The 20,404-nt window shown below is 42.0% G+C and overlaps 1 protein-coding gene across 1 annotated transcript in view; it reads right to left on the reverse strand.

Moving 5' to 3' along the window:
- Positions 1 to 4,433: 4,433 nt before the first annotated feature.
- Positions 4,434 to 20,404, reverse strand: part of Myc (bHLH transcription factor Myc) — a 32,592-nt gene continuing 16,621 nt past the window's right edge. Inside the window, exon 3 of the mRNA XM_076387220.1 lies at positions 4,434 to 5,847. Within this exon, the coding sequence (XP_076243335.1) occupies positions 5,240 to 5,847 (608 nt within the window). The 3' untranslated portion in view covers positions 4,434 to 5,239. The remainder of the gene's footprint in view (positions 5,848 to 20,404) is intronic.

Genomic DNA, 20,404 nt, shown 5'->3' on the forward strand with positions numbered 1-20,404 from the left:
GAAACGTTATTAATTACTATATCCTATTCTTTTCATTTCGTCTTCTATGTACAAAGATATACACGGATGCTACGAAGTTATCCGCAATTCTCAGAAACCGAATTGTTTTACGATTAAAAAGTAAGGCGTCCCTTATTATCCTGAGTATGTGAACAATATTCTGTTACAATTAGTCTGACGCGTCGGACATTCGATTCTTCGTCTATAAAACGCTCTTTCTATCTCTTTATCGTTTTAGTCTTTTCGTTTCATCGCTGTGTTATTTAGTAAACATATACGCACGTTTGCCTCTGAGACTACAGGTTTGTCTCGATAGAAGTCCACGATTCGGGGAGCAAATTGTGCTTGTATCGAAACGGCAGACTGAGACTAAGATATATCTTTCGACGTTAGTTTTGCAGAAGAAGACAGAATAGATGTATTTTTTTAATGCTAGTTGAGTATCTTATCCGTGTTTTAAATGGATAAAATACAGTCTGAATGCATCTATTTTCACTCATCCTCTGATTATGTAGAACAATTGTAATAATTATTGCGTTCCTATACAATTAGTAATTACTATGAATGCAAACTAATAATTGAGAGAAACCTGAAAGTATACTTTTTAATTTATAGAGAAATATATATCAAGTTTCAATGAATACTAATAATAAAAAAAAAATAAATAATGTATATTTCATTAAAACATTCCTTGAAGAATCCTATGAATTTTTCCTATATTATTTCTTTAATAACTTCATAGTTTTGTAACGAATCCAAATGGCATAACTATTCCTAAACATTAGAATAATTATCAAATTTCTATTTGTAGTAATTAATATTTATATAGTAACCTAAAATTGCTATATGTGTAAATCCAGAGATACTCGCTCATTTAAAACTGAGCCAAGACACAGAAGTGTTTTACAATGAGAAAAAATATCCCATTCCGAGATCTGCTATAAAGATACTTAAGCAACCTAAGCTAAACTAAAATATAGTAAAAACAGAAACATGCTTGTATCGAATCAGGAACCTAGACTTCTATTGAGACAGCACTGTAGTTCCTAAAACCGCGTAAAGCAACATTTTTTGTCCCTTTTTCTTGCTATATTTTTTACTGCAATATCCTTCAGCAATCGTAGGGTTAACGTATAAAAAACGTGTCAAAAATATAACGGAAGCTACTTCCTAGGATCGCGGACGTAGGAACGTCGAAACTCTACTGTGGTTAATTGTAAGGCCTTTGTGCATCGTTCAGTACTCGATGTCTCTATGGGTGAACTGCTATAACCACTTATATAAAAATAACCAAGAGAGAATTTCGCCTGGAGCAATCTCGAGCAGTAATTTCGTGAAACCCCAGAGCCAACTCGGAGTCTCAAAAAGGACATAGGAAACCCAACCAACGATCAAACGCGTTAGAACTGACTTGACCAGGCTGAACAAGAGTGGAAAGAACAAATGTCTTAAGGCCCTTGGAGAACCACCCCCCGAAAGAAACTTTTCATCGCGACTACGTTGAACCCAGCCCCCTCGAACTCTACTGAACGTGTCCACCCGTGACCCGAACTGCATTGTTACGTGCTGCGCGATTATATGTACCTATTATAAATTTCAAGCACTTGGGTTACGATTCAGGTTTCGTCACTTCGTCGATTAGTCTTTAATTAACCTGTAACCGTGTGTTACCATGTGTATGCATGTTTCTCTCCTGTGCGTGCACATGCCCCGCGCGCGTGTATACGTGTGTTGTGACAAGTCAATGAGGAATGACGAATACATTGAGACATGTTTCCGGATGCATGTGCACACGTGCTTTCTCGACCTTTCAATATGGCCTGAGTGTTTCGACTGGTCAAAATCCCTTCTCTCCCCTAACCCACCCCTCGCCGCCCCTAACGCAACATTTCGATCCCTCTTTTGATTCTCGTACGGCATTGTCGATACGCAACGTGTGCTTTTGCAAATCCAGGTTGCATGTGAGAGTGTGTGTAGTCTGCAGCGCGTATATATCAGCGTGTGTGTGTAGTTTGTGTGTGAAAAAACTTGTCTCCCGAAAGGTACACCCTCCTATCCACTTGTATTTGCTTGCTGCTTACAAAGTTTTATGTATAAACGAATACTGTTACCTACAAATGTAATGAACACATTGTTTTGCCTTTTATTTTTCCCTTTTCGTCTCCCCACCAGCAAGGGCGGCGCGCTCGCGCGCATCTTCGTCGACACTAAAAAACGAATTTCCTTCTTTCGCGATGGGCCGCGACGACGTTTCACACACGCGGTTGTTTCGTTACACTGTATACGTGTGTATATATATATATATATTTGTAATTATATATATAATAGAATATAATTCCTAGACGTAATAGAATTTCTTCATCTCCCGGTGATCTCCGTTTTTTCTATCCCTTTCAAATCTATTTAAATCCTTAGGTTGAACATAGAACCGCGCCTACGATCGTTCCATGTTCAAAACGATCGGGTTCGTCGTGATAAAATCTTTTGTCTCTACGAATTCTTTTCGTTACCTTTTGGCAACGAATTACTAGAAAAAAAAAAACTCGTAACTAAAACTCGTAACAATAATAATAGTTATTAGTTATTAATAATGATGATAATAAGAAATATTAATAATAGTTAAGAATAATAGTGTTTTAAAGTCAATAATTAGTAGCGTTACTTCTCTCTACGCGTTTCCTCTCTTTTTCATTCTTTCTTTCGTATCCCGCTCACATACGTCTGCCGTGTATATAATTTTCAATAATATATGCATAAATAACGCATATATATGCTTGTATATTACGTATGCGCGTGTGTATATAAACCTATATAATATGTACATATACATTATTTATATACATTTTTAAAAGCGTAGTCAGGCCTCTGAAAACCCCACGAAGAAACCATCTACCGTAAAAAAAGACTGCGTTGACATTTGCTTCGTGAGCACTGTAGTGAACGTAGTAAAAACCACACACAGATATACATATGTATACATGTACGTGTTCGGGGTGAATTTTGCTTTCAATCATTTTTATTTCGATGAGGGAGAAATCCACGCCTGCCTCCCCCAACAGAGGAAGCTTCAAGAAAGAGCACACAGGACGGAGATCGATCTCACAAAAAAATCATCGATCTAGTCCCTACCTTCGACCCAGCCCAGCCCCTTCCTTGGCGACTTGATAATTAATAAAAAAAATAACGATCCACTACTAGAGCTATCTCTCCGCCTTCTCATTCCATTTAGCTTATTGCACCCATTAGAAAAGCATTATAAAAGTCGAACGTGCGGGCTTCCTCGATCAATATCGCTCCTCCAAGGAACGAGGAGCCACGAGGCGAAGGAAGGACGCGGGGATGAGAAAAGGACGAACTTAGCTCTGTTACGCGGCACCGTTAGTTTCGAAGAACGAGAAAGACAAAATAAAGGACTTCGACTTGAAATTTAACTAGGTTCCCCCCTACACCCCTTTTTTCCGTGGGTTAATGAGGAACAACCGAAAAAAGGACTACGCGATAGTAGGACTAAAAGTGATTGAATAAATTTGTGTGTACCCCACTCCTAGGGGTAAAATTGTTTCTTTCACCCACACACTCGTGACTCGCACGCGCTCACCTATTTACTAGACTACAGCCACCGCTAGATTCGTTATACATCGTGCTACTCAAGGCGCAACAGATCGCACAGCGATCATGATCGATTGGCGAACAACTAATGCACTAGTGGCTCCGACAGAAAATGCGAAACAGGTGGGAGAAGAAATGGAATTCGATATCAGAGAGATCAGTTAGAATTCTTCGTGCTAAATGGCGAAACTCGCGAAACAAAGACTCGATTCGGAAGAACCGATATCGAGGGTCTCCTGGACCTTTAGGTTGAGGCTGATATCAGGCCACGTGAAATTTTGTGTATTATGAGAGCTCAGTTTTCGAAATCAGTCAGGTTGTCAGTGGTATCGATTCTACAGGTTCATCCTTGCAAATAAAATTTCTGTGGGGTAATTGATCGATTAACAATCTATCAAACTTGCGTTATCTATGAATTCTAGGGATAATCCTTTTCTTGATAATGTGTTCGAGTTTTGGAAAAAAAATGTTAATGATCGAACCCCGCATGTGTTTTCCTTTTTTCTGTTTCTTCTGTTTTCGAAAAAGCAAGAGACTGGTTCACCTGCGAAGCACGCCCTAAGACGCGTCCACAGCTGCTGATGTTAACGCCGGATAATGTGATAAGTCTCGTTTCACATTTGCATATGGATTTCACTTTGCCAACAAAATCTAAACGGATTGAGATCGAACGATTGTTTATCATTCCCTTCAACTTTCGGATTTTAATCCAGTTACTTAAATGCAAGTTTTCTATTTAAAAAAAAAAAAGGAACAATCGAGTATGAAAAAAACAGACTAAATCGCGTTCTCAACGAGCTGGTCTTGAACTCGAGTACTTTGAATATCGTTCTATTGCCTTGTAATATATTTCCCTTAAAATATACATGACGCAGCAGTCTCAAGTTCCATGTAGCCGGTCCCGTTCGATGATCTACACGATAAGGCGACACTGATCGAGAATCCGAATAATAAAAACAGAATCGACGTTTATCCAGCTTGATATTCAGGCTCGTAGCTTCTCCCATTCTTGCGGCTCGTTTCACCATAGATACACGAAAAGAAACAGGAAAGAAATTCAAAATCCATCATCAGTGTCGGCGCTGACTGAACTTTGCCCACGTATTCCCACTAACACCCCGTAAAATCTCGGTCAAACCGATTCCCTCATTCGCTAGTCGCAGTTCAACGAATCTCTTACAAATCTACAATCTTTTCTCGAAGCTCTTCATCGGTCTCCTCGATTTCTTCTAACATTTGGCACCGTTTCCCTCCACGCGTATTCTCCCTGTTTGGTGTGCGTCAGCTCTCCTCCTCCCAAGCAAACGTAAACTCGGTCTCTACCACGTTTTCCTATTTAACGGATTATTAAAAAAAGAATCAGTGTTCACCCGTCAATCGCCGTGCCGAGGAACCCAGAGCCACGGCACTGTATTTTTCTTCCACCGAACTCGGAGCTCGAACGCTAGGGTTGTCCCTCTCGTTGCGTCGAAGTCTTCCCTTGGGAAGACGGTTCTCCTCTTTCGCGCGTTGCTGACGATCTTCGTCGCCGAAGCGGGATTGCTGGCCGATCCTCTTTTACGAATAAACTCAAACATGCCGAGCAGGAAAGTTGGTCAGCTGAATCTGATACGATTCACCGAGTCCCTCCTCAACGCGTCATGGCGAGACTCCTCCGTAGCTGGCTGAGCCTTGCCCGGAGTTTCTCCTGCCGCCTCCTCAGCTCCGTCACTTTGGACACGGTGATCTGACCGATCTCGGTCAGCATATCACAGTAGACGGCCGCCTGCCTCAGAATCGCCACTTTCGGCGCCTTTTCCTTCGACTCGACCGCTGGCACCAGCACGCGCAACTCCTCGAACGCGTTCCGCAGCTCTATCCGCCTCTGTCGCTCCATGTTGTTGTGCAGACTCCTCTTCTCGGTGTCCAGCTCGTCGTCGGAGGAGCTCCTCGAGGCGGTCGGCACAGTCATTTTCATCGCTGGCGACGTCACAGTCATACATCGCCCTACCTTGTTTCGCCTTTGGTATGTCCTGTGGTGGCGCGCCCGCTTCGCTGGTTTTTGCTCCGCTTGCGCGGCCCTCTTGCGAGCTGGGTTCGAGGGTGGCCTGCCGCGGGGTCTGGGCGCCGGTGTCTTGTCTTTGAACGCGGTGTTCACTGTCAACTGAAAGTGCTGCTGGTCCGCGGGACTCGGGTAGGTAGGCAGGACCGCTGGTCTGCAGGGTTTTTCGAAGGTCACCACGTCGATCTCTTCCTCCTCTGTAACAGACAGAAATAGAGAAGGCGTTAGATTTACGTTTGTCGGAGCAGAGACAACGACTGATAGTGACCCACTGGAGCCAATTGGTCATTTTTTGTGCGTCATTGGATGATTAGAGTGTAGACTAAGTTCGATATTTAGGAGAGTCGTTCATTTTGAAATCAAGCTGGCTCATATTTTCCTGCTGCACGTTACAATGTACACTGTTTGACTACTTCAATGTCTGATTTAAAATATTAAAACTGTGACTGCGACCATGTGTGTACCTTTCCTTCTTTTTTTGTCTTTAAAAATTTTAAATTAGGTAGTTTTTTTTTCTTTCCCTTCTTGGCGCGGTTAAGTTATATAGAAGACGATGATCAAAGGCCACAGAATTTCTTCTAAGTAGACTCAAATGTTGTGCCCTTGACTAGTAAAGATAGTTATCCCCTCACCTAACGTGTGGATCCTCAATCTCAAATGTGTTAAAAAAGAATTAAATTGGTGCAATGCATTGCAAACAATTTTGCTTCAGGCTAATACTTCAAAGTGGAATGGAAAATATTCCATTATGGATATTATAAATAAGCACCAAAAGGGTAGGACACTATTTACCCTATTATACCCCATTGAAAGTCTTTAAAGAAAGACACATGCAAGAAATCAATTCAAGTAATTTCTTCACATAGTATTACCTAAGCATCGATCCAAAATTAATCCAAGGTTCAATGACCCTATTAGCTATAGGCAACCATAGAACGGCAATTGCCATGGACGAAATAAGTCCGCTCTTGTCCTAACCTCGACAATCCCATATTCAGGGTGAAGGCCAACAGCGGGCAGCGGAAGGATCGTATCACGGTTGTAGGAGAGGAGGTCGGGCGGATTCGGGAACAGTCAGAGACGTGAATAAGCAGTTTGAGACTGGACTGAGTTATGCCGGATGTTTGATATCGTTTATCTGAACGTTCTTTCGCCCGCAGGCAAGAGGTTGTTGCTTCTGGCGCGATTACAGGGGGTCTGACGGGAGGTGGCAGAGCTAGGGAGAGAGGTCGTTCACTACAATATAATAGCGGAATCCTTTAGGGAGCATGTGGCCGTAGAGGCGTTCGAAAGGACATACGACACCGTGGGCGTTTCTGCAAACTGTGTCATCCACGGCGTCTGGCACAATCAGTGGAAATCCGGTTGGTCCAGATTCCTCTCTCATACGGATACGGGTCATAACTCTTTCCTCAAGGACAGCGTCGAAATACAATCACTCAATGTCGATGTAACATGCCCTGGGACAAAGAAATATGCAGGATTACGTTCAACCCTCCCCCTCGCCCCATTTATGGGTGAACTTCGTTCCAGCAACGATTCGTCATTCATAAAACAAACCATTAACCTAGCTAGAGCTCGTAAATTCAGTTAATTAAACTTTGCATGCAATCGACGCAATGAGACCTCTTTGGGAGGGAGCACGAAAAATATCCATACTGGATGTTTATCGACGAGACCGAGTCTGCTCGAGTAATTGTGAATAAAGTTTAGTGGAAATGTCTAGGGTTAGTACATGTAACCAATTATCGTTGCCACTGAAATAAGTATGCCAAAAGTTCGATATAGGCTCCCTGCTCCCTGGTAAGTTTATAGGCTGGGAGTCGGTTTTGAAGTCAACTTATGGCTTGTGGTGTCTCATTTTGGTGCTGTTGAATATCGTGAGAGACTCTGCACCCAAATAAAACTATTTTTAATTTCAGAACGCTAAATAATTTCATACTATAGAGAATATAACAACCAGGAAATACTATATTAGGTTGGAAACAGTGATAAACTTTTATTTAAGCTTGGTAGGCGCTTATATTTTGGATTCTGGACCTTTTTTATCTATAAGACAATATAGGCTCATTTTACAGATTGAGGAGGAAGCAGTGGGAGAAAATGGAATTCATATAAAATTTGTTACACAGCTTTGATAGCAATATTGCTGGAAAAACAATTAATGTATGACTACTTAATTCTTCCACAAATCAGCGCCAGAGGGATTCCATTTACTTATTCTCGAGAGTTGATGAAGCTGATAAATCTAGATAAGCCTTACTAGCGAATCTAACTAGCAGGTCTGGAACGAAACGTGCCCGCCCCCCTCTCGCGGCTTTAGCTATCGCACCACGAATGTGTATCTAAATCACGAGAGTCTTGGCTATTTTTATTGAAAAAATTTTATCGAAGGATTAAAAGTGTATTCGCAAGCATGAGAAAAAGGAAAATTTTATTAACTGACCTAACTTTACCTAGTACTTACTTTATCAGTTTTCAATTATAATCCCCATACCAAAGCATGAGTAAATCTGAGATAGCATGTTCGAAAAGGAAATCTTTAACGACTAATTTGAAAATTTCTCTCAATTGAGGTCTACAACTAATTCAAATCGATCTTCGTTTTACTTTTACTTGCATTACAGACCTTATTCTTTCAATCTATGTACAATTACGAATCGATTTACCTTTTTCTCGATAGAAATAAAAATAAAATCGACTCTAATTAAATGTTACGAAAAAACGACTGTATATACCTGACACAATCACAAAAATGGGAACTAGTTACATTTAATTCGATTCAATCTTTCTATTTTTATTGCGTTAGAGAGGCATATGTACGTGATCGTCGGTCTAAGCTTATTAATTTTATCGATTCTTATCGTTCACTTCAATTATTGTCTCGTTATATAAAATAGCTGGAAAGTTTCCATTTAAATTACAAAAATTCCTAGTTAGGCACCTTGAAACACGTTACGCTCGGTGTGAAAAAAAAGCTTGGTTCGCCTTCCGGTTTCACTTTACTTCGCCGCTGCAACCACAGCGTTAACTTTTAATTAATACCCGGAGAACTGAGAAAAATATCTCCAGTTCTCTTATCAATAATATTCGTTTATTTAGCATAAGATCGACGCTTTTTTACCTTAATTATCCTGGGTCCTTTTTTCTCAAATTAAACTTATAGTAGGTAAATGCAATACAACAGAAGATAGGTTCTATGAAAAATATTCTTACAGACAATGATCTTCAAAAAACACAATGCAACAGTTTCTTTCATTTGTAATATTTTTTTTAATGCCAGGGACAGTCAATCAATGCTAGTTACCTTAATTTTCGAAACAGAAAGAAATTATGGTTGAATAAAAAGAATGAGGCTTGAGGTTAAGCTCAGAAAATCTTTTCTTGCAATTAGTCAAGAATAAGAAAGTCCCTAAAATAAGATTCACAAAATTTGCACAGATTATGCAGGAATACATTGACTAATATTTGCTTACAAATTCTTTAGATTAATCTGTAATACCAAAAAAACAAAAGGGTAATAAAATTTGATAATTTATGGACAAGTATTGTTCACCTCGCAAGGGAATATTTAGAACTCTCACACCGGAAATTCAAAAATTATGCGTGTGTTTTATAGCCCATATATCCCTCATTAAATCTAATTCTTAGTTTTAATTTGATTGAGATGGCATCAAAATTCGAAAATACTCGTACAAATTTTTCTGTTTAATTATTATTCCGATTGAAAACTATATCCACAAACATCCACAATTTTAACAAGTAACACAGGACCTCAATTAGCATTCAGATGTTGAATCAATACAAGATGAAAATAAAGTCCCAAAGATAAAAAAATATTACTCTTTCAAATTTCTCACCACTGATATATTTTTACAATAAATCAAGGAGTCCAAAAACTACACAAAGCAGCTACAATAAATCTTTCTCAGTTTTAAGATCAGCCATGTAGCAAACTCACTGACGCCCACAACAAAACTTTTTCAGACGAAACAATAATTCGAGCGAAAAATTTTTACTAACCCTTTGGAAACGAATACACGGATTTTCAGAAGAATTTACAAATATGTATCAGAAGACAACCAGAGGAATCAAATTATTAAATTTCGATGCCATCTATCCTAGTTCAATACAGAAAAATAGGTCCCTAAACAATACAAATTGGACAATAAAAATAAAGTGGACAATAAAATTCTTCATTTCCAGTATAGGTACTTGACCTGAAATTCCCTTGCCAGTAATTCCATAAAAAGCGCTTTAATTCAGTGCCCCAAAATTCCCCACCTTCCCCCGCGAAAATTCAAAAACGCTGCCTTCGGAACACATTTCAAACCTCCACAAGAAACAAAAAACTATTAAAAACATTTGAAAATCAATGAGCCACACGTATTCTCCGCAGCCTCCTAGCGAACCAGACAAATCGCTCAGTCGATCGTGGAATATGAATCGAGCGGGCGCGCTGCTTCCATTTAAAGTTGCAAACGGGGCCAAGCGAAAAGAGTGGAGGAACGAGGAAGAGGCCGAAGGAGACACGCCGCGCGGCAGTTGCGCGTACATGTGAGGCAACGAGTGCAATCTCCCCGGTCGTAACACCCGCTCCTCCACGTGTTTCATCGCGACGCGCCGAGGCGTCCAGACGCGCGAATCTTTCTGAAACTGGCCAGCCGCCAGGCCGTCGGTGGGCGAGCGCGAAATGGCGCGAAACCGCTAAAAATAGCCGAGAGGCACCTAATCGACTCTAGGAGGAGCCGAGGGGACCTCGGGAGCGATCTTCCCAGCGGTTCCTTTTCTTTCCCCTGGAATAGCGCAGCGACACATTCAGTCCGCCTATTTTCGCATCGCCCCGATTCAAATTTCCCCTTTTTTCTCTCCCCTCGCCGCTCGACGAGTCGCCTCGCGGGGCCACTCACTGAGGAAGGAAGTACCTCGTATTCCATGCCTCTCTGTCCTCCGTCGACTCAGCCGTAAGTCGATACCATCGAGTGCTTAATTGGACACGGTTCACCGATGGATTTCGAGAATGAAGCCCGCGGATCGTAACGAGAACGCGGAAACCGATATCGCGGCTCCGCGGATTGACCGTTCTGGCTCCCTATGCTAATGCGCGCAATAATACGCCGCGCCGCGGCTGATAACGCGCGGCACTTTCAACAGGCCGATGAGTCACGCACGGTTACGTTTACATGTCTTGCGAGGGAGACGGCTAATTGGTTCGCGGGATGGGACGGAGGGAACGAGAATCTAGGACCTCGGCTGATCTGTCGGTGCTTTGACGGCTGGAGATGTGAACATTGTTCGGGTGGAAGGAGCATGGGCTTCAGCGGGCCAAGTGATAGCGGAAATTGGAACGGATGCGCGTTTTATACGTTTTCTAGACGCCGCTTCTTGCGCTGTATTGGAATGCGCTTTTTCCTCTGGTCGGTGGTAGAGTGTATTTAGAACGCGTTGGGAAGAAAGTACAATCAAGTGCCGATGGGATTTTGCTTGAGAGAAAATACGCTTGTTACTGGTCGGGGAAAAGTTTAAGGGGGTTTTGTTTTTAAGTTTTTTATTGAACTGTTTAATGGTAGGACGTGGCTGAGAATATTTCAAGGTTCTCTGCGAGTGTCAAAGAGTATGGGAAATTATTTCTCAGTGAGGGTATTTAGTGGAGGTGACGAATAACGAAATTGAAGCCGATAAACAGGTAATTAGAAATTAAAATAAAAAATATTAGACTTTGTGGAATGTTCCACCATAGTTTTCTGTTACGGAATTTTAATTATTCTCTGACAGTTAAATAGAAACAGAAACATATAGATTATAGATAATATTAAACATTAATTTACTGTTAATTTTATTAATAATAAATATTTTCAAATCGACTAAGTCTTTTAATTGATGGAAGATATATTAATCAGGTTATTCATTCATTCTTTCAATTATTATTCAAACATAAAATCATATGAAATAGATCATATAATTAAAATTAATAATAATATAGATATAAAAATAAAATTAATATCAATTTGCAAAATGAATAGATCAATTTCAGAATGAGTATGTTTAATGTATTGTATTTATTAATTAAAAGTCTTTAAGGCAATATAATCATTTATACAGTTGGAAATATTCTGTCTGGATCCTTTTTCATGTCATTAAGTTCAGAAGCTTCTATGATTTCATTTCATTCATAAAATACTTCTTCCATGTATAGATGCAACAGATTACATTTTTATTGAACAACTTTCACTGTTCTCATTTCTGTTAGATACTACTTTTTAAATGACATTTTGGTTTATTTGTATGCAGACAATCCGTTAATAAACTTTCTACAGAAACCTGTCAGAGACACTATATAATGCGTATTTTCATGCAAAGAATTTATATTAGACAAACTATGGACACAATTCAATTAAAAACTCAAGATTTATAAAACTGAAAAACAATGCAGTATGTTTTCATAAAATTTAAATTGAAATAAATTAAATTATAAAACTTTGAATATTCATAAAATTCATAAAATTTTGAAAAAGTCTTGAAATCTCATCGCGAAATACAAAATACTCCTAACTGGAAAAAATCTCTGCTATAGTGTTATTAATTATACCTCTTACAGAATACAATTATTAAAGAATTTGAGAGACTTCAGAAACATTAATTTAAACATTATAACTAACTTAATAATAATTGTAATATCGAACTAAAACACAATATAAGAAAAAACAATATAAACATTTAAAAAGTCTCACAACAAAAATTTCAATAAAAAAACTCATGTGTCATCCTCAAATCCTCAAATCCCAAATTACAACCTCCAACCTCCCCAAGTACCCATTATCTCCTCCCACCCTCCTTATCTCCACAAAAAATTTACAAAAACCATCTCCCACTTCTCCAAAATCCCCGAAATACATCTACATACCTAACCCAGGCCAAATCAAGACCATCTCCATCTTTCCAACCTATTCCACTCTAAAGAAGGCGTGACATCTCAACAGTACCCGCAGTTCTCGCAAGTCGACCCACCAGGAGAAAAAGAAGCACATAAACCCAGCAAAGAAAGCGTTCCCGCGAGTACGTGTGTCGCGTGTCTTGTTGCGAAGCCTATGGACGAGGTCCGCGGCTCGGAACATGATCCCGAGGATAGCAGCGAGAGGAAAGTTCGAAGCGGTTGCCGTAGGAAAAGAGTCGGCGTAGTGGTACACAGGCCGAGTCAATCGCTTCACTAGAACTGAAGGATGGAGCGCTGCGGAGGGGCAGGAGAGGGAGGGTTGTTCCCGTCAATTCGCGGCAGCACGTGCAACCACGTAAGAACGACCTTGGAGGTCAGTGCTCTCCGTATAAGCAGGCCATAGTAGTATACACGTCAACGCGAATCGATCGACTTCGCCTCTCTCATTGGGATAGGCGACCGAGACAAGCGACAGAAGGGGACGGTGAGGGGTAGAAAGAGAGTTTTCGTGATATCGAACGGGGAGCCTCGCCCGCAGACACGCTTCGAAAAACGAGCGGAGGGGGCACTGCTCGTCTGGGACTCCCGCCATCCGCCAGCCGCCATCCGCCACATCCCTCCCCGACAAATCCCTTCTGGCTGATTACGTGTTTTGATTTCTGTTTCGGACAGGGTGTGGCTTCTGTTCCCTTGAGTGGCGAGTGCTCTTGAGAACCGAGTTCTTGAGAACTGGTAGATAATAAGATAATGTTAGTGCCGCGTAATTATCAGCACGTACCGTAGAAATCGCCTGGATCCTGCTCGGAGATAAAGGGAACCTGAATTCGAGTATAAGTTATGGAATTTAGAGCGAGGCGGCTTGAACGTTGTCGACTGTCTTACGGCGAACAATAATCGCTAGCAATGCGATAAAGAATCGGGACAATACAGATCGCATTCTTTAGAGACGGCGAGATCCATTCGCTGGGAAGGGCGTGAAAATTCCATTGCGTTCTATAGTTAAAGGGGAAAGTTGTCGCATTTGTGAGGCTAGCTGAGACTATCAACTGGCATCGAAGGCTGCGCTGAAGCTGGTAGGAAAAGATTGGAGAGGAAAATATTGACCATACCCCCCTACGAAGTGCGCTCGAGATAACCGAGTTTCATGGACCCAGAAACGATATATAGGGCCCTAGACGTCCGATGATCCGTTACTTGCGAGATAACAGTCGGATACGACTGTACAGGCCTGGCTAGAAAATCCGCGCGTGGTCTGCATCGACGTGACCCACGTGACCCCTTCTCCGTTACGCCAGCTCGTCATTCATGGATCATCGACTTGTCCGAAGACGTCTGTGACCAGAGCTCCAGGCTTTCCCAGATACCGAGTGTGAAGATAATGTTACGTCGGTATATGTACCCGTTCGGGCTTCTAAATATATAAAATTCTAGGGTTGATAGTAACGGTTCAAAGTAACAGTTAATCGGCATCTACGTCTGTCTCCTCTCCTTTTGCCGACATTATCTCAGGCGGACCGAATTCCGACGGTATCAGAGGCAAAAAGTGTTGGGTGACGGGGCGACATGAAATTACTTTCGTGGAATTCTAACCGAAGGAGTCTCACGGTTCAAACTATAAGACAATCCCTTTAGCCAAGCACATATGCGAACGTGACGGCACGTTTCTCTTCCTGGTCACTCGACGTGCGTATATAAGGCGAAGCCATAAGTCTCGTCGTGCTCAAAGCTCCTGACGCTTCGGTACTACCGGCTCATCCAATCCAGTTACGAAAGTGAACGCTGAACATAGACTACTAGGGGAGGGGAGGTTGCGCGAAAATCGAGCACATTGCGTGTGAGAATCTGAACCATGTGAGTTTTCGAATAATCAACACGGTTCCACGTAGTTCAATTGTCCAACGCTTCGCTAGACTATCAAACGATTTGTTTAATCACGCTACTAGTTTCAATTCTTCCTCGGGGAAGAAACGAAGAAACCTGCAAACGAGATACTCTGAATACCAAGGGGACATGCTCTGATTTAAAGGCTAACGTTAACAACGAGGAGCCATCCCACGGCTGGTTTACTTCGCTATCGGCGACTGGAGCGGTCTATACTATCGAAGGAAGTTGGTGAAAAAATCAGCAACTATAACGCGTTACTATCCGACGGCGAAGTCCAATTACGAGGCCGAGCTGTGTATCCGCCCTGTATTCGCGTGAGCATACGGATGCACTTAGAAAGCACGCCGCGAGATACTACCTTGGATAACAGCCTACGCGAGATACAAAATACGGCAGACGTATCTGGGGGATAGTAGCCAGGAAACGACCTGGTGACCAGACACCATTAAGCCCTGCCCACTCGTCGAGATCCGCCCACGGCGGGATGCACCACGTCATCAACGTAGAATCGTCGCATCTCGAGTTGGACTATGCACTGTGGATGGCGCTGCGCGTTGGAAAAGACGTGAAAAAGCCATCTCTCCGTCTTTTCCTTCCCCGGTCGATTGACTCATGGAATATACCAGTTGCTCGCCGTTCTTACCTACATCTCTCCCTCTCTCTTTCTCTCTTACCACCTTCCGTTCCTTTCCCTTCTCCTTTCTCCTCTTCCTCTCGCCGCCACTCTAGCCACCGATCCCTGTCTCTCTCTGTCATCAACTAGCTCCTTCTCCTTTTTTCTCGTTCGATCCATTCCGGGAGAGTAGGCGAGAGCAACGGCTGGCATGCCGCCCCAGGAGAACGAGAAATGCAATAAGAAGGAGAGGATGACGAGCTGCCGCTCCGATCGAGGAGAGGAAAGGAAAGGTGTGCCTCTGGTCCGAGGCTACGGTGCGCGGGAGGAACTTGCGAGTCGCCTGCGCACGACTCTCTCTCGATCAATTTCCAATTTCTAATTAGTGAGCATTTCGATCTCGGAGCCACCTCGATCTTCCTTTTTTAAGGATGCACCTTGCGTCCCTGATTTCGAAAGGGGACACCTGCCGTCATGCGTCTCTGAATTTAACAAACCCACAACTCAATTACCGCCTGAGCAACCTGGACGTTGTCCTCGGAACCCCTACTCGTAGAGAAATGTTGATGGTAACTGGTGTTCTAGCGATAGAGGCTGTTAAACCAGGAAAACGACAAGGGCAGAAAGCGAGCGCGTGGCAAAGAGACAAAGGCCGACTTTAATCGGCACTGATGCTGATCAACATTCCCAAATCAGGTTTTGCCAGTTTGACATTTCGATGTACGACCTCCTAATTCTCTGCACGAGAGTCAAGGCACTATGGTTCATCGACCATGGGTATTTCTCGCGTGGCATGTCAAAACGTCGAGACAAAGGAGTTGCTTTTAGAAGTATGTAGCTTGAAACTGGCACGGCGAAATGCGCGAGTGCCATTCGTAGGAAAGCATTGTGTAAAAGGTAAAAAGAAGGCAGGGAAAGTGGGAGTAACGAGCGGGACCAATCCGCGTTGCGTTCGCTGATGACGCTTATCAGCGGTCTCTTCCGCGCGGGCTAAGTTAATGAATGAATGAGTTACGTCAGGAGATGCGCTTATGCGCTCGGCGTAGTCCCTGCGCAAAAATAGGCGCCCACTTGCTCTCCCGAGGGAGGAACGTAATTATAGACGTCTCTCAGCGTGAGAGCCGACCACCACCAGAATCGTGTGACGAGAAAAGGAGAAAGAGAGCGGGAAAACGGTCGGTTACAGCTTATACTTATGCAGAATGTTAACTAATACCTTTCCAGAGATGCCGAACCCACCTGCGTGTACAAAGTCGATATACGCTGAATTGTTTTGCAATAACCAGAAGGACCGTTACGTGTTCGCGGTGAAACAGCGTTTCAGCAACATCAGAATGCAACCCACGTCACTCACTCGTACTATATTTTAATAATAGGAAACAATCGACCACCTTTCTCTTTCCTGGCGCGGTGTTCTGAGATAGAGGTGAAAAAATCTGAACCAGTACTGTAGATCAATTAACTTTGGCTGTTTTATTTAACCTATATTGCATGATTTATTCGCACGATAATTGTCGGGTCTATGCTATCGTGAACTTAAAATAACATTTTTTTTAGTTTACTGATAAGGCAGTTCGGGTGAACAGTTATTCTTATTATCTGTGAAACGTGTTCTACATAGATAATTTCTACTTTTAACCCTTACATATGGTGCAAGTTACTGTTATGCAAAATGGTGGTGTCATTAGGATTTCATTATGGAAAATGGGTAACAGAGGGATATAGAAAATTCATGAAGTGTCTATGGATATTTTTGAATATTTTCATGGATATTTAACACGCAAGTTTCAGCTCATATAAATGTCAACTTAAATATTATTAGGGTTACCTATAATTTGTCAAACTATTTTAAATAAATCAATTAAGTCCCTATATTTTTATAAAAAACATTAAGAATTTTACATAATTAAAATAATTAATTCAAATAAATTAAAAAATCTAAATAAATAATTAAATAATACAAAAAGTTTGGACTCAAAGCTAATTTGATACATGCTTAAGGCCTTCATGACAACAAATTCTACTCGCACAAATTTTATTTCAATATTATGTTTCTTCATATAAAAATCTTGCGTTCACTGTAACGATCAAGTTGAACTTTGACATACCCCCAAAGGAGTCTGCCGGTCAAGACCACTGATAAGACTAGTATCGCGGGTCAACGATACCCTCATTATTTTCAATGTATTTTACGAATAACTCTTATATATGAACCTTTCACGGTGACTATCCTACCAAAGAGATCCAGACTGGTAACCAACACCTGATAAAACAGCAGTAGCCTACCAATCACAGTTCACTTTACTTTGCGTAACAAGTTCCTTTTCGATCACTGAATTCACCGCAGCTACCAGCTAGAACCGAGCCAAAAGGCACTCTCAAAGTGAAAATGCTACCGCGAATTTCCCTCCCCCGCTTTTCCGCGCGACGCTTTCGCCGATTCGACGAAATCGAAACTCACATTCGGTCGGCTGACCGCATCCGCTGCACCTACTGAATTCCAGAATCGTGCAAGCCCACCCGAGGGAGGAGGCGGAACGACGACGAGACGTACATTTTTATGAGTATTTGAGGCGCTCGCATTCCAGCGTGCACGATTTTCCTGGAAGCTTTAACCAGGGAATTTGCATGACGAACGGTGCGAAGTCCACTCATTCTCGATGAAAAAGGAACCTGGGCGGGGTTGCGTATGAATACCGCGAAAAAAAAAGGTCCAGACGTAAGACGAGCCGGTGTCTTCGTTAAGAATGTGTTCGGGATCAGGACCGTATTAATACCCTGGGCGTCACAGGGCGTCTCATCGCTGAAATTCGATGGGTAACAGCGTGTGCTGTTTCTTCGTTATAGACGAACGGTTCACTGGTCAGAAGATCACAGCGAGATGTTCGTTAACACTTGTTTGTCACACGATTTTGTTTCATCAAAGAAACAAGATACAGTGAATATTATGAGCTTATAACGAAGGTTGTCTTCAAAACAGCTGCACAAGTATGACGTTCATTTTTTAGTGAGTCTCTGTCAGGCTATAGAATTTAAAAGGAATACAACAGTAGCCTATTTTGGAGGCATATGACCAGTAGTTTTATGTTTTTAAAAACTTTAAAGGTTTGAAGGCTTCAAATATTCAAATTTTTGAATTTTCCAATTCTCAAATTTCCAAAGTACTAATTATTCAAATTGTTCAATTTCCAAAGAAAAAACCTAAAACACAGGAAGCGATTTTAATTACTGATACGTATTACGTACCTCCAAAATAAAATATTCTGCATATTATTCAGTTTGGTGAGTTTTATATAAACCTTGAAAATTCCTTAAAATTCAGGATACACGAAGAAGGCCCTCGTCTTGAATGATTGGCCAAGACGACTATTTGGAGAAAATGGAAATGAGGAAAAGAAAGCTAAATGTCAAAGACAGGCGGAGGCTTCCTATCGAGGTTGGATCGGATGTTAGATCCCGTCGTTTCGAATAATATGCAAATTTAACAACTGTAGACATTCCACGAGCGGCCATGGTCAATTACAAAATCAACCATTCACAGCTGAACAAAAAAGAGGTATAATTGCAACTGCATAATTTGCTTTCTATTAGTTCCACGCGGAGTGGGACTTCGCTCGACCTTCACAGTGCTACAGAGTCCAGCTGGAGATTCTTGAATAGCTGTCGACTGGATCTTCTAGCGATTCCTAACGCGATATTGCCGCAGTGGAAATTGTTATTCCTAGCGAAGATCGTTTCTGGGAATTGGTTATCGAGACAAGGAAAACTCACGGAGTTCTGCAAGATAATATTCCTTGAGCCGCGGGATTCACCGAAAGATTTATTTCTCAGAATATGTGTCGGTTGGACCGTCGTCCTCACTAGGATTCAAGAAATTCTGCAATCGGACTTTCCGTGTCAGGAGTCCCCTATGATCTGTTAACAGTACAGTTATCGGCGTTTACGTAATTAAAGGTGCTAAGCAAGTGCAGTTGGCGCCACACTTAACGCACACGAGTGCAGATAACATCATTCCATCGAAGAGTGTAACGCGCGGTAAGGGGGACACCGAGCGATATAGACATCGTTCATTATTGCTCTCACACGCACGGAAATCGTCATATACACGCCTTCGACAAGGAAATTCTGACAAGAATGCAAGACAGCTATTTTCTGCATGCATTATGCAAATATTGATACTTCATCGCGACATTTTATGGTCTGTAGGACGCGTTAACGCGAAGGACTGCGGAAATGTATTTGCACTCAAGCCTGAAATGACGATTTCTTGGCAACATTGTAAAGACTCGATGATTAATAGGAAAGTAGTTGAGTCTAGTGACGACCTACTTTAGGTTTACCAAGGTAATATAAGTGTTTTCTATGTACCCAATTCATAATAAAAAAAAAAATAGGAAATTTTTTTGTTTTTTTAATTAAACCCTTAGAGTCACAATATTTCTATTGACTTAATTTTAAATTTTTTACACTTTTATGACGAGTACGACTGGACATTTCTAAATTGAGTTATTGAAAAAAAATTTGTAAAGAAAGGTAATGCAATGGATTAATATTATAATTGACACATACTGGATATACACTAAAATAAATAAATTTATTTCCTCTTCAAAAATACAAACTCTTAAGAAATAAATTTTTAAAACTTCGGGAACTACAAACTCGTAACACTGTGCTCGTGCCTTCCCACTTGCCCCTCAAACAAGCTCCAACTTCCAATATCCTGCATCGAAAATGATCAGAAGACCTCCTCGATTAATGGATCGACAACTGATTATAAGCGAAAACGCTTTTTAATTTAACGAGATGCCGAGGGGGTCCAGTGCCCACGCGATACGCTACTGGATACCCCTCCTGAGCGCGGTGAGCGCGGCTGCGGCGCGAATGGCAAAAAGGCTTAACCGCATTCCGGCGACCATTTAAACCGCCGCGGCGGGGTCCCACGCTTGACCGCAAGCAGCGACCGACCGACCGGCTATCGATTGACGTCACTTGGTACCGCGTGACCTTCGAGTTCCCGCGCGATTAACTGCGCATGCTCCGACGATCCTGTTCCGCCGCCGGGAACCTGCACAGAACTACTCGACGCGTCAGGTAGAACGCGACCCGCCGAAAACTGCGTCTGTCGATTATCGATGTCGATTTCTTCTTTCACCCACGCCCTTCCCAGCGGCCGCGAAAAACGAAAAGGAGCAAAGCGTAGAAGGCCCCATGCCAAAGACAGAGGCGCAACTTGGCTGGCAGTAAATGACCGGTCAGATACCGTAGACGTCACGCAGCGTGGCGCAAAAGCCCCCTAGTTCACGACGCATTGCATGAAAAAGAT

This window comes from Calliopsis andreniformis, chromosome 10 (genome assembly GCF_051401765.1).
Source record: "Calliopsis andreniformis isolate RMS-2024a chromosome 10, iyCalAndr_principal, whole genome shotgun sequence".
Taxonomy (NCBI): domain Eukaryota; kingdom Metazoa; phylum Arthropoda; class Insecta; order Hymenoptera; family Andrenidae; genus Calliopsis; species Calliopsis andreniformis.